General features: G+C 37.0%; 1 protein-coding gene and 1 long non-coding RNA gene across 5 annotated transcripts; one reads left to right on the top strand and one right to left on the bottom strand.

The window, feature by feature from the left end:
• Nucleotides 1-1,429: 1,429 nt before the first annotated feature.
• Nucleotides 1,430-13,857, bottom strand: LOC122316615 (histidine kinase 1-like). 4 transcript variants are annotated; one of them, XR_006244282.1, is made up of 15 exons: nt 12,930-13,857; nt 12,228-12,470; nt 11,313-12,116; nt 10,334-10,581; nt 10,082-10,241; nt 8,881-9,007; nt 8,677-8,766; nt 7,733-7,927; nt 7,577-7,646; nt 7,367-7,409; nt 5,746-5,886; nt 4,455-5,639; nt 3,895-4,155; nt 2,047-2,588; nt 1,430-1,767 (listed from the first exon to the last, which is right to left on the bottom strand). XR_006244282.1 is itself a non-coding variant. In XM_043133290.1 (14 exons), the coding sequence occupies exons 1-13, from the start codon at nt 13,170-13,172 to the stop codon at nt 3,913-3,915; spliced, it is 3,792 nt and encodes a 1,263-aa protein (XP_042989224.1). In that variant the 5' UTR covers nt 13,173-13,857; the 3' UTR covers nt 1,430-1,767; nt 3,895-3,912. The 4 variants fall into 4 exon arrangements, 3 of the variants coding, with proteins under 3 accessions (XP_042989224.1, XP_042989223.1, XP_042989225.1); XM_043133290.1 differs by lacking the exon at nt 2,047-2,588; XM_043133289.1 differs by lacking the exons at nt 1,430-1,767; nt 2,047-2,588 and having other exon boundaries at nt 3,616-4,155.
• On the top strand, nt 2,584-9,170 carry LOC122316616. Its single transcript, XR_006244283.1, has 3 exons — nt 2,584-2,967; nt 7,789-7,929; nt 8,627-9,170. It is a non-coding gene; the product is annotated as an uncharacterized LOC122316616 (long non-coding RNA).
• Nucleotides 13,858-14,260: the final 403 nt, after the last annotated feature.

Below are 14,260 nucleotides of genomic sequence, written 5' to 3'. Positions count from 1 at the left end.
CCTGGAGGTTGTGTCATGTATACCTCCTCCGTAAGATGACCATGTAGATAAGCATTATTAATGTCTAATTGTCATAGTGGCCAACCTTGCATCACAACAATGGATAACAATGTTCGAATTGTCACTTGTTTGACTACAAGATTGAAAGTCTGAGTGTAGTCCAATTCAGGTCTTTGATTAAAAACCCTTTGACACTAGTTTGGCTTTAAATCTATCAATGGATCCATTTGCAAGTTGTTTTACTCAAAAAAATCATTTATATCCAATAATATTGTATCCCTGTGGAGGAGGTACTAGCTGCTAAGTATCATGGCACATAAGAGCCATGAGCTCAGATGACATAACATCACGCTATCTAGGGTCAGAGAGGGCTTGATTCACAGTGGTGGATTCCAAAGATGGGGGTATGGGGTGCTTGGTGACCGGAAACAATTTTTTTAGTTTATAAATATTGTTCATTGATTTGGTAACCATATTTTGTGTGTGAGATTTAATATTGTTGGGTACCTCAGAGACACGACTTGCACTTATGTTTTGGGAATGATTTTCGGATGGATCTAAAGGAAGAGAAAGAATCTGACTTACCTGTGAAGGAGCCGACATCGGAGGCGAGTCCACCAAAGACAACGGAGGAGCGGTAGTACCCAATGCTGAGACTTGAGGTGTTGGCGGTGGTTCACGATATAGTATTGACAGAGAAGACCACATATTGTGCCTTGTCCAAAGTGGTTGTGTCGAATTTGGGAATTTTTGAGGAATTGGATTTTGGTTGAGTTAAGGGAAATTTATTTTATTTTATTTTTTTTTATCAAAAAGCACATGTCGAGAGTGATAGAGCCATTGGGTAGTGGGCTCAAGACAAAGATATGCATTTTGGGTCAAGGAGTAGCCCATGAAGACATACAACACTGATTTGGGCTAGAGCTTGTGAGTGTTGTAGGGCCGGGTTAAAGGATAACAAAGGCACCCGAACTGCTTTAATTTCATGTAATTGGGGTCTGATGAAAGAGCATCTCAAATGGGGTTTTATTGTTCAACGTTGATGTTGGCATTTGGTTGATTAAGTATGCAGTAGCTTGAAAAGCATGTGGCCAATAGAAAAGAGGCATATGTGCATCATTGAGGACCTGTTTCAATAAGATGGCAATGTCATCTTTCAGACATGCCATTTTGTTGTGGGATGTGGGAAGTAGTGGTGTAAGGACTGATGCCATGAACAGATAAATAATTCTTGAGAGCAATATATTCACCTCCATTATCGGAGTATAGGCTCTTGATTTTAGTGTTGAATCTATTTTTTACAAAATTTTGAAATTGAGAGAATATAGTTTGAACACTTGATTTATGGGGCATAGGGTAGAGCCATATATATTTGGTATAGTGGTCAACAAAAATAATGTAGTATTTTGAACTATCAACACCAATATCATAAGAGGGACCCCAAACATCTGTATAGATTAATTGCAGTGGTGCTGTGCTATTTAAACCATAAGATTGGAACATATGCCGATGTGCTTTATTTTGAGAACATAAGACACAAAGAGATGAATGCCCATTTTTATGAATAGGCAAAAAAAAAAAAAATGCGAATAAGATGTTAGGCAATTTTTGAAGTAGGGTGGCCAAGACGCTTATGCCATCCATTTGCCGTAGTATGTTCATGAACATAAGCAATTGCGGTTTTGAAATTGTAGCCATTGTTTCCAGCAAAGGGTACACATCATCTTCATATTCGCCTTTGAGTAGTGTCGCCTCCGTGATCCAATCCTTCACAAAAAAATGAGAAGGGTGAAACTCCAAATAGACATTATTTTGTTTTGTAAATGATGAATAGATATTATATATTTTTTAATGGTGGAAACACATAGAGTATCTTGCAAATGAAAAATACAATTAGGAGAGGCAAAAGATATTGACCCAATATGAGATACAAGCAAACCTAATTCGTTACCAATCACTACTTCATCAATACCGTCATATTCAAAGTGAATTGAGAGATTCGAGAGATCAGTAGTCATATTATGTGATGCAATCGAATCAACTAACCATTTCTAATCTTTGCTTTTAGAGGAGGCAGCACAATTTGCCGAGAAATCACTGGAAACATGCTTCGGACAATTTTTGGCGATGTGGTCCAATTGACACACAATTGGCATTTGGGCTTATACTTTCAGAAGCCCGAATGCGTTTCGCATTGTCACGGCCTTTATTTGAGGAGGAACATTGTCCATTTGATCCAGATGGGCCTCCCATTCACTGGCTGAAACTTGTAGCTGCAACCAATGGTTGCGTAGCTTATTGGTCCGAATGACAGAGATAGCTCTCTTAGCCAACTAGCGGGTCATGGAGCTCCTCAAACGTGAGAGAGTTTTCTCGAGCTCGTATGAGAGCAGCAATCTCCCGATACTTAGGACCCAAACCATTGAGAATATAAAGGCTCAAATCTTCATCGGAGATGGGATGATCAATTATGGCCAGTTCATCGGCGATGAGTTTGATAGCCTGGAGAAATTCTGTGACAGTGCGATTGCCACTATTTTTGAGTTTGAGATCCTCCTTTAACTGCATCACACGGGTGCGAGACTTCCCTGCATAAAGACGAGTTAGTTTGGTCCATGCTTCATGAGATGTTTTACAGGAAGCAAACAGCGGCGTGATGGTGGTGGAGGTGGGAGCTAGCAAGGCATGAAGGATCAATTTATCTTGGCGAATCCAGTGGGAATTCATTGCTTTGGAAGTGGCCAAATTTTCTTCATCAATGATAGGGTATTGAAGATCGCCGGTAACAAAATTCATGAGATCATAGCCAATAAGCAATGCTTCAAACTGGGCTCTCCATTGTGGAAAGGTAGATGGCGTAAGTTTCTCATTGATGATGTTGGCAGCATTAATGGTGATAATAGGGGTATTAGAGGGTGAGGAAGAAGGGGCTCCAATAGGGGAAGTCATTGCCAAGGATGATGAAAGGTACTCGTTAGAGACTGGCTCTCTTGATACCATAAAAGATAACAAGCACTGCTGTTGGTTTGAATTTTGTACCATTTCATTCATCTATACATAAACAGAGCATGCTATGTATGAAAACTATACAACGTAAAACTCAAAAATGAAAATTGATCCTTGATTCTAGCTTGCACAAATCTTGCCATATATCATGACTGCCGTTTGCTTTGAGTTGGCATATTGATGGCACTTGATTCTTCCTTGATATGTCTTCCAACATAAAATGCAGAAATTTAGGTCCCCTGATATTCTTAAGATCTATATAGAGTTAAGAGACGGACATATAAAATGAGTATACTATGTTACTTGAGATATTCACTTGGGCGGTATAAATTTTGTGTGATTCACTACTTGTGTCTATCTCACTGTAACGATCTAAGCCTTAAAATTTGAATAGGTACCTTGATTTGAATCCCAAATATTGAAGGACATCCCTTCTGTTTGGGCCAATAGCATCTTAATAGCTTAATTGAAAATGATTGTTTAAGAAAAGGAAGTAAAATTGAAGGAGATAGCTCATCTCACTTTCTTCCTAAAGTGTTGAGTTGATACTACCATCAACCATTGAACTTATTATTCTAATGGACAGTGCTACATCAACACAGCAGGGAATTCCAGAATTTTTTTCAAGGTTTACAAGTTTCTACAAAACTTGATTATATCAACTCACTGTTCTTTCAGGATGATCAGCTGTGACATATTATTCATACACTCAAATTACTTTTTATAAATAATTATAACTATTCCCGCACATTTTCCGGGTCTGCTGCGGCTAGTATAGTTATAGATATTGACACCAGACTTGGATCTCTATAATCATACTGCAAGACTCGATATATATACATCCATATAATGCTCATATAAAACTGCATTTTCTCATACCAAACTTACATCTGAAGGCTGCATAAGCTACTGGTTTGTTAGCTCTCGCTTGACGTAGGCCGTTCTTGTAGTGAGTGAAAGAATGGTGGAAACCATCAGCTTGTAGTTAATTGGTTTTGTTAGATAAGCGTCCATGCCCACCTCCAAGCATTTGGCTTCATCTGATGACATTGCATGGGCGGTCAATGCAACAATAGGAATGTGCAATCCGGTTCCAGCTTCTGATTTCCTGATTATCTTTGTTGCTTCATAACCATCCATCTTTGGCATCTGTTTTTCACAAAGACAAAGGTTCAGGAACTTTCATGCAATGGTCAATCTAAGCACATTCACATGGCAACTTAACACAAAATGCTGATTGCCAAAATAAACAAACTAACGAGATGTTTTGTAGGCATTCCTCTTAAAATTGCTTCTAGTTTTACTCTTGAATGCAACAACTGCACCCCTGAATTCTAAAGAAACAACACTACCAGTTCTTCACTACTCTTGTATTTTTATTATTGAATATAGAGTGCTAAGTAAGACAACAGAGCATTAGAAAAGTGTGAGTCGTCTCAGATTCTTACTTGGCAATCCATTAGGATCAAGTCATATAGAGGGAAATCCCTGTTTTCTGCTTGCAATCTTATGTTTCTATCTTCACAGACACAATCCCTTTGACAAGCTTCTGCACTTTGCTTGCAATTCAGAGCATCTACTGCCTGAAGGCCATCCCCCACAGCAACTACTGTAGCACCCATTTTTTCTAGCATTATGGTTGCAACTCTCTGGAGTACTGGGGTATCTTCTGCAAGCAGTATACGTAGGCCCTCAAGAGATTTCTGTTCATTCATAGCCTTGCTTGAGTATAAATTACCCTGTGCTGTAGGACAGCTGCTAACCAAATGTTGTTCGCAGCATTCAGCATTTTCACTTTGAGGTTCTGCTGAAAGGGATGCTTGTGTGCAACATTTAGGTTCTTCATTTTGAACATCATGAGAGTTGTGCCTGTCTTGACATGGATCTCTTTCAGTTGAATAATTCTCTTTTGAATAAACACGAGTGAGTTCAACTAAACAGTTGTTAATTTTCTGGTAGCCTGAAGAACAAGGTTTTGTAATCCTCTCTCTTCGTTTTTCCCCATTACGTGAGCCACATATGGAATTAGAACTACGCATTTCAGGCATATCAGAATCATCAGAGCTGGCAACATCAAAATGTGTGGTATCAATCTCATGATATTCATGCAGATTGCCTTCTTTGGTAGTTCTCAAAGCATTTGAACTTTTCTTCTGCAGTTCAACATTTCTCTCCTTTATTACAGCTTCAAGAATGTGAATCATCTTTGCCTTGTAGAGTGGCATATTCACCATCAATATATGTCCTTTTCGGCGGAGTTCCATCTTTATGGCATTTGAAGTATCATGATTAAGCATCCATGCAAACTTCACTTTCCCAAAGTAATTGTCAAGAAAGTTAATTTGTTCCTTCCATATATCTGTGCTCAAGTCAAGCAGTCCTATATCTACAACTATGATGAAGACTGGGTTCCTCATGTCTTGTATGCTCAGTACTTGAGTGTTCAAAGGTTCACTTAGAGAACGCTGTGCATCAAAGCCATCGTTACGAGCTGACCTTCTGATACAGAAGAATTCCCTAAGAATTTGTGTCAGCTCATTCCATTCAGATGCTTCCATCGTAAACACTCCACTTTTATGTAGCCATTGGGACATAATCAATCTCCCCATTCTGCCATGTAGAGCAAGCAGTACCTGCATTTACAAATTCAAATATTTAATCTCATTCTTTTTTATTGTTGCATATTTGAACTGTATATGAGCTTTCAAATGGTCTTCAGAAGAAAAAAATCGCACTCACCACTAAACTATGGTTCGAAAAATCTACTCGGCAGTGCTGTTCTGTGCCATCTGCAGGTGCATTGAGAAGCAAGTAGAGCTGCATTAAAGTTCCTGGACCATCCTTCTTTGCAACCTTGATTTCTCCACCCATCTTGTTAACCTGTCATCAGCAGTATAATTGTGTGATGTATAAAGAGATTCAGACTCTATAGTGCACTGCACAATAAAGCCTAAAAATAATAATATGGAACCACTGCACAATAAAGCCTAAAAATAATAATATGGAACCTTTCTTTTTCCCTATGAAATGCAACTGTGATTTAATAGTCACCGTCCAGGATCATTTGGTAAAATTATGTGCATGCAGCTGATTGCCTAGAGGTCAAAATTCAAACTTTACAAACTTGAGAAATTTCAGTGTGTGCATGCAGGGGAACAAAGGGGACTTAACTTTTAGAGAGGCATTATTAGGGGTGAGATTTGGCCAGTCTGGACTGGAGAAACCGATTAGACCGGCCATTTTTCACCCCTAATTATATAGGACTGAATTCATTCGGTGTCCCCGGTCCAAGGGTTTTTCACCCCGGACTAGACCGAACCGGACCGAAAGAAAATTAAAAATATATATTTTATTATTTATATAAATAATTGTATATAATTAATTATTAAGATATCACAATATTACATAAGTATTATATTCTTTAATATATAACTATAATATATAGTACTAGTATATATTAATAATTGTACAATTTATTATGTAACTTCTATTTAATAAGTCACTTAATTTTAAATTAGTATTTTTTAATTAATCAATTTTTTTTAAAAAAAGGATTGGACTGACCGGACCGGTCCAATCCCTAGGGACGTTTGGTCCAGTCCGATCTGGGAAAAATTGGACCGGTGAGCAGCATTATGCTATTTACAAGTTGGCATGTAAACGTGCCACTTACCATGGGATCCATTACAGCTAAAAAGCCACAACATAAATACTTTCTAGTATTAGCTGATGTGACAGGCTTCCACATCAGTGGGGTGTTTGGTGTGTCAATTAGTGGGCTTACAATTAGGTTTTTTTTTTTTTTTTCTTTTAGAGAGTCTACATGTAAATACCTAATAATAAAAAAAAAAAAATTTAAGGGGTTTTTACAATCTGGGAGGCTTTAATGATACACTTGGGTCCACCCATGTGCACACTCATACATAAAAACATAAAACAACAACTTCCATAAGACAAACTTTCACTGTGGCTCAGCCAATTGCCTAACTCCAAAAGATATGAATTACAAACTCCCAACTCAAACTCACAAACTTAACAGCCTTGACCCAGAATCACCCCCCCACCCCCCAAAAAAAAAAACACCAAATGAACCCAATTTTCCCACTAACTCACTGTACAACAACTCTCATGCATAATAAAAGCTATGCATTCATGCCTTCCTACCCTTTTGCCTTGATGTGGGATTGCCTTTATTTTGTAGGAAGCAGTGTACCTTGTTATTATTCTTCATTTCATTGAGGGTTTCCAAAAATAATAAGAAAACCTCTAAACTTACAACATCATGGACAAGACCAATGTACTTTTTTTTTAACATGAGTTTATATGCCATCATCAATATATACAGGAGACTTTTACTCACCAAGGTCCGCACGATGCATAATCCAAGACCAGTGCCACCATGCCTGCAATTAGCAAAAGTTTCTGCAGATTTCAGTTCTTAATTTTGATAAATGCCTTATGTGTTCAAGATATGAATTTTATTATTATTATTTTACAACTCAAAAACAGAATAGGCTCCATGTTCATCAGATAGGTTTTGTGGATGGTGAAGCTTGTTTGTTTTACTTACGTTCGTGTTGTTGAGGGGTCAGCTTGCTCAAAGCTTTCAAATACAGATTCCCACTTGCTTGGATCAATACCTACAAGATATAAAGAAATTCTTACTTCTATTCATAATCAGAGTGTCTGATTTTACAATTCATATATGTAGTATTAAGATTCCTACCACAACCAGTGTCATCAACTTCAAACCGAAGAATCATTTTGTTTTCTTTCTTGCAGGCCTTCTTTGTATGGCTTCCCTGCTGCTTGAACTTTATCTTATGTGTAGGCTGTGATTTCTTATGGTCGAGAGGAAACTTCTCAATGTCAATGGAAGAATTTGAGTTCTCACACCATCCTCGTATAATTACATGACCCGCTGTAAGCCATCCAAAACAGTTCAGTATGCAAGCTTACTATTCATTCTCGAAAAACATGATCATTTTTTAAATTCTTGTCCTTTTTGTCATTACTTTACACATCATAATTGAAAATAGGCCTACATTTGTATATTCTCTCCTACAAGGCATTTGGGGAGGGAATTCCTTCTACATATTGATCTTGCTGTCCTATGAATGCCTTGACAAACTATATAAACTTTCTAATTCAGACATCAATCATGATGTGGATGATGTATTAACTTACAATATCTACAAACCAGAGGCCTTTTTATTTTCCTTTCATTTTTTGAAAAGTATCAGATTCATCGATGAAAGAACAAGGATCAGATGCTCCTAAGAGCAAATGATAACTTACAAGATATCTGAGCTACAAATGATAACTCTAAATCACATGGTCCCAATCATTTGTAGCTCCAACTTCTAAAAGAAACCCACCTGAAAAGAAGAGACTACTTATTATCTCAATCCCAATCTAGGTTGTTTAATTCTTCTGGAACAAATCACTTGTTTTTTTTTTTTTTTTTTTAAGTTTTTATTTGTGGGTTGTATTACAGTCTGATATAGCCTTTCTTTTGTTTTTTTGATAACTAGTCTGATAGCCTTTCTAATAGGCACTAATTATTGACATTTACAATTTCTCACTCTTTCTATTTTCCATTTCATTGTTATTTCTGCAGCACTGTCAAACTAGGGCCATCAACATTTGCAATACATGAGTTGCACTTACATGATGTGAACTTGAGAGAATTGCTGATTAGATTTGCAAATATTTGAACAGCTCTAGCAGAGTCTCCTCGAACTAATTTTGGTATATTATCTAAACAGGAAACAGAGAGAGTGAAAATCCACATCAGAAACAGACAGTTATAGTTAAAAATGATAAGCTTTGACCATTATCTGAGTTGTCTTCATCTGAGATTTAAGGTCATACCGGAGAGATCCAAAACAGTTTCCACATTGTGGTTAATGCACTGCACAGAGAACATATCAACAAGTCCTTCAAGTTCTCTCCCCAAATCAAATTCTGCATCTTCCAACACCAGCTTCCCAGATTCAACCTATACGGTATATTTTTAATTTCATTTCAGGAGTGCACCAGGTAGAACAAGTTATGTGATTTCGAGTTTTATTTAATCACAAATTCATAATGTTTCTGTAACAATTAAAATTGAAGAAGTATATATTATTGGAAACCTCCTCGACAAACATCAGGTTCATACACTAAGCATGTTGTAATCTTGTCAAGTGTATTTCATAACTTCTAATGCAAATCTAGGTAGTTAGTTTTCTTTCTAATTAGACGTAGTCGTGCATGAATGGTAAAAGTTATGCAACTAAAAATAATGAATATGGAATTCCAGAATATGAAGAGAGAGATGGAGAGGAAGGAGGAACAGTGTAGAAGCAACCTTTCGTTCTTCGGATTTTCAAGAACCAATTTTTTTCCTCATTTTCAAAGTTGTGATTTTAAGATAAATGAAGAGATTGGAATAGAGAAAGTGAGTCCAGACCTAACATTTTAGAGAAAGTGAGTCCAGACCTAACATTTTAAAATTTCTCAGTTAGGGGTTGAAAGTTGATGAGGTCAAAATAGCAATATAAACTAATTTCTGTATAGTCTTCTATATATGTCTTGTAATTAAATGTAAAGGTAACCTATCAAAAAAAATTAAATGTAAAGAAAGCCGTGGGATGCAAAAACCTATAATGAATGCAAAAAGCTCTAAATATGATGAAAAACAGTCCTTCCCCGGGCCAAACGGAGCCAGTCACATTTTTGCCACTTTGCACTTTCTAAGTAGCCATAATTAAATGAAAAAGATTACTGACCAACTTATGGTCCTCAAGATTCTTCATGAATTTAAGATACTACTTAGATAAATAAGTATGTAGAGCTTTAAACTTTCAAACTTCATGAGTTAAGAAAGGATGTTGTGGTTTCATAGGAGAAAAACTTTATGGCTTCAAATTGAGATATTGTAATAGATTGTCTGGTAAAGATTGGAAGGTGATCACCTCCCTTCTTATTAACTGTATGATCATATGCACTAGCTTGTTTTATGTGAGAATCAATTGATACATTCCTCTTGGCTTGCTCACAATCATAAGTAAATGTTTGCTTTATATCTCACCTTGCTCAAATCCAATATATTGTTTAGAAGCCGGAGTAGAGCTGTTGAGCACTTTCTAATCTGGGTAACAGTTGCGTACTGTTCATTTGTGAGGCAATCATCACATATGAGAATGTCCAGTAACCCAATTACCGCAGCCATAGGTGTCCTCAGTTCATGACTGCAGCACCACAGATTTTGTATCAATCCATAAATATCATAACACTACTATATATCAGTATTCAGTACCTTGTACAAGTTGAAATTACGGACCTCATGTTTGCTAGAAATTGGCTTTTATAGTTGCTAGATGCCTCAGCTCTTCTTCTTGCATCAAGATGGCTTATCAGCTCTGCCCTTAGTTTCATTTCTTTGGACACCCCATTTGTCAGTATCAAAATGCAGATACATCCAATGAATAGGATACACAAAGATGCAGATATCAATATAACCAATGTTTTGAAGGCTCGCTCATCTACCTTCCCCATTATATTTTTTCTTGGAATGATGATGACCCCCACCTGCACAAAGTTCAACTTTAGTTTCTCCCTTAATTCTATTTAATGTTAAATTACTATTGTCCAATTAGACAAAAAGGGAAGACTTGTACAATCCTCATTGTATTTTTGGTTTAACAAAGAGTATCACAGAACCTATCTATAACATATATAATTCTCAAAGAAACAACTTTGATCCTACTGAATTATGCCATCCATTCTTACATAGAATGATCATAAATCTAAAATAATTTGAAAAGTCATATCAATGAATATTAGATAATTTAAAAGAAAAAATCTATTCATCATCATTTTTCTCATTATCCTCTCACCATCCCATGATATGGCATTAGATTATAGGTTCACAAGTGAAATATAATAAATAGCTTCCAATCATCTAATGTCACATTATGGGATGATAAAAGGATGGTGAGAATTGGGATGATGAATAGCATTTTAAAATTCTTTTTTCTCTATAACACTTCTTCTTTCCTATATATCTAATTTATTGGAATTAGTAATTGAAGTAGACCACATTCAAACAACTTCATAATTAGGTTTTAAACATGATAAAAATAAAATAAAAAAAAATTAGAGTAGAATTAGAAACTAAAAGTTTTTGTTTGTGCATAGTGTACAACTAGTTATGGTTAGATACAAATCTGTTTCTGGCCTCTAGGACCTCATATGTTCTTACAACATAAGGTCTAGAATACCAACGGTATGGAAGAAATTAAAATGGGGTAAAAAGTTACCAAGGGCAGCCTCTTCAATTTTAGGAAAAATGAGTCAATGTAATACTGCTCGTGGCCAAGCCTGGCATTTTCTGCATGAACCTCATGACTCTGAGAAAAGTTGTTGCCGTAGGCTCTCTCTAACCATTTAGCTCCCATTTGTATTACTTCATCCTCAGAATCAATAGCCCTCATAAGCTTGGGCCCCTCGGTTGAATTTCTTAATAGTGGAGCATTCGTGGATGTGGCAAGTAAATAACCCTCTTGGGATGTCAAATATATGTGCCCACTATGGACTTCAACAAGCTCCTTCATAAGCTGGCCTACACTATAAAGTGCTGTAGTAACACCCACAACAGCCACAATACTTTCATTTGAAGGGTCCCAAACTGGCAGTGCTGCTGAAAGCAAGGGTGTATCTGTGTATTTGCTCACTGCTACATGCCATGAAGCTACACCATCAGGTACTTCTGAAAGCCCTGCAATATTGATTAGGTCATCTGGTGGGATTGGCTTTGCTTTCCCTTTCTTCTCACCAGTGATGGGATCAAGGGGCTCCTGATACCAAACTGCAGAAATGTTACCATGTATGGATTGATCTTTCCAACCTTCTTGTGATGATAGCGAACCGATTTCATAAGATGATCCGCTGACACTGATAGAATAGTTTACAAGATCCGAGTAGATGTAGAATGTATTGTTACTCCTGTGATCTCTATGGAATGCCTGGACAAAACCATTTCTGTAATTTATAGTTATTGCATTGAGAGCTTTACGACTTGCAAATAGTGCCCATGTTACATCCCTCATTGATTCGTATAGCTGCTAAGAGTTGAACAATCACGAAATCAACAATATTGCCAAAACCAAGCAGTCACAACTATAATTTACAAGAACAAACATTGCATAATTATAACGACTTGCTTAACAATCAACCTCAACTTGTTCGGCATGAGTTTCAGGATTGTTGTACCGTCTGAACACATACTCTGACAGCTTAACCTGTGCTGTTGTTATCTCAGAGGTAGAATTTAAGATGTTCCACATCCGTAAAATTGGACGTTGCAGGAGTTCATTTCGAAGGCCATATGCCAAGCTATTCAGTGATTTTGTTGTGTAGATCTTTGTAAAATGCCATGTTAATATGGTTAGAAGCCCAATTAAAATGGCAAGCATGACCTGTAAAAAACAAAGAAGACTTTGTAATATGTCAAAAAACCAAATAGAAGCTTCAGGGTTAACACAAATAAGTACTCATCTATCTAAAGCAGTTAATCAAATAAACGACTTCCAACCATTTTGGCAGAATGGGTTCTGTTGTCTAGGAAGTTTATGCAGTTCCACCCTAGGTACACAAACTTAATGGCTACCTTTGTAAGAATTTCACACTCAACTCTCTCTAATTCAGCCTGAGAATTCTCTGAAGTGTTAAAAAAAAAAAAAAAAAAGGAGCAATTCGATAATACGCAAACGATTCTCAAGAGGCATGTGATGTTCCTCAGATCAACACCTTCATAGTATGTATATTGGTATTGATATTAGCCAATTTTCGACTTTGATCATTCAAGCCGACCAAATTAATTACATAATTGAATCCCTATCGCAGTTAACAGTGCAGGGAAGACTAGTTTCACAAACCATGATAGCAAGGCGAGCAACAAAGACGCTGTAGTAGGAAGAGAGACAACGAGTAGCAGCATACTGCAACTCTTCTCGTTCAACATCCCTGTGAAAAATTCTCCGACCGCGTAGAGCTGAACTGCTCCTCCAAGGAGTGGCAAAACCTGATATTCTATCCAACACCTTTCTCAGAGGAGTACCCATCGGCGTGCTTGGAGTTGGTGAGCATTCACTACTTCCAGGGTGGGTCTCATCTGCCATTCCCTCCTGAAACTATAAAGAATGCATTGCCCAGAAGCTATGCGCGTCTGTGCACCGTGCACAGAGAGAGAGAGAGAAAGAGAGAGAGAGGGAGAGGGAGAGAGAGTGAGAGAGAGCTTGTTGGGTTGGAGTTTTTAATAACACGACTCGTGTCATTTCCCACTTTCTCAAGGCAAGAAGCACCTCTGGTTGCTAATTCTAAAGTGGGCAGGTGATTCCTCATCCACAAGATCCATGGCGCATCTGCCAAAATCCGATCTTTGGAGTAGAAGTTGGATTCTAAGCATGAAACATGTTAAAATTGCTTACACAGCAATTCAACAGACGGCCAAGTAAATTCTTTGCAGTGACAGCCTGGAAATTCCATGAACTGGGTGGAGCTCGCACTTCTCGCTTAACTAAATCGTTAGACGTTAAATCAACAGGCAAGATATTTCATTAAATGATTACAGAGAACGAATAAAATCTATTTTTCCAGTCTTTGTTAACTTTCTCATGCAGAAACAGGGAAATAAAAACTGCAGAAAATACAATGTCATTCAACCCCATGCCCATAAAGCATTCCTTGAAAAGGTCGAAAAGTAAAGTTTTCAAAATATCAAACGGATTCGAACCCGTCCGTAACCGTTGCATATAACAACGAAAAAGACTGGTTCTTCTTTCTTTTACAAGTTAGGAGCGATGCGAACTGAAAGTTATACAAGCAGCATCACATACCTCGGCCTATTAAAACCATGGCATCTGAACCCTTCCGGCCTAGTGGCTTGCAAAAATAGTGTTTCCACGTTACGTGTATGGACAACGTTAGATTCTTTGATTATAAAATAGATATAACATCAAATTAAATCATATTAATTTATAATTTTACTTTTATAAGATATACTTAACACTTCTAAGAAAGTAAGAGTATCACATTTATAAAGGGAGATGATAATAGAAATATAATATATAACATTAATCCTTATTATTCTTTTCAAGTAAAGTTATATTTTTAGTTATTTCTAGACATGTTGTTTGTATTCTCAGTTGAAATATTGGAAACCAAGGTTTTAAGCTTTTAACATTGAGGCATGGTTTGTTTATACATA

Source organism: Carya illinoinensis, chromosome 7 (assembly GCF_018687715.1).
Source record: "Carya illinoinensis cultivar Pawnee chromosome 7, C.illinoinensisPawnee_v1, whole genome shotgun sequence".
Taxonomy (NCBI): Eukaryota; Viridiplantae; Streptophyta; class Magnoliopsida; order Fagales; family Juglandaceae; genus Carya; species Carya illinoinensis.
Note: the sequence above shows the minus strand (reverse complement) of the source record. Positions and strands in the feature narration are given on the sequence as shown.

Bases quoted from the DNA above. Each gene is read 5' to 3' on its own strand.
- LOC122316615 (XM_043133290.1), bottom strand. From the start codon at position 13,172: ATGGCAGATGAGACCCACCCTGGAAGTAGTGAATGCTCACCAACTCCA. The intron at 10,582-11,312 runs GTAACTTTTTAC...AACTTTGTGCAG, and splicing joins AATTGAAGAGGCTGCCCTTG to GTGGGGGTCATCATCATTCC. The intron at 8,767-8,880 runs GTATGACCTTAA...TTTCCTGTTTAG, and splicing joins AACTGTTTTGGATCTCTCCG to ATAATATACCAAAATTAGTT.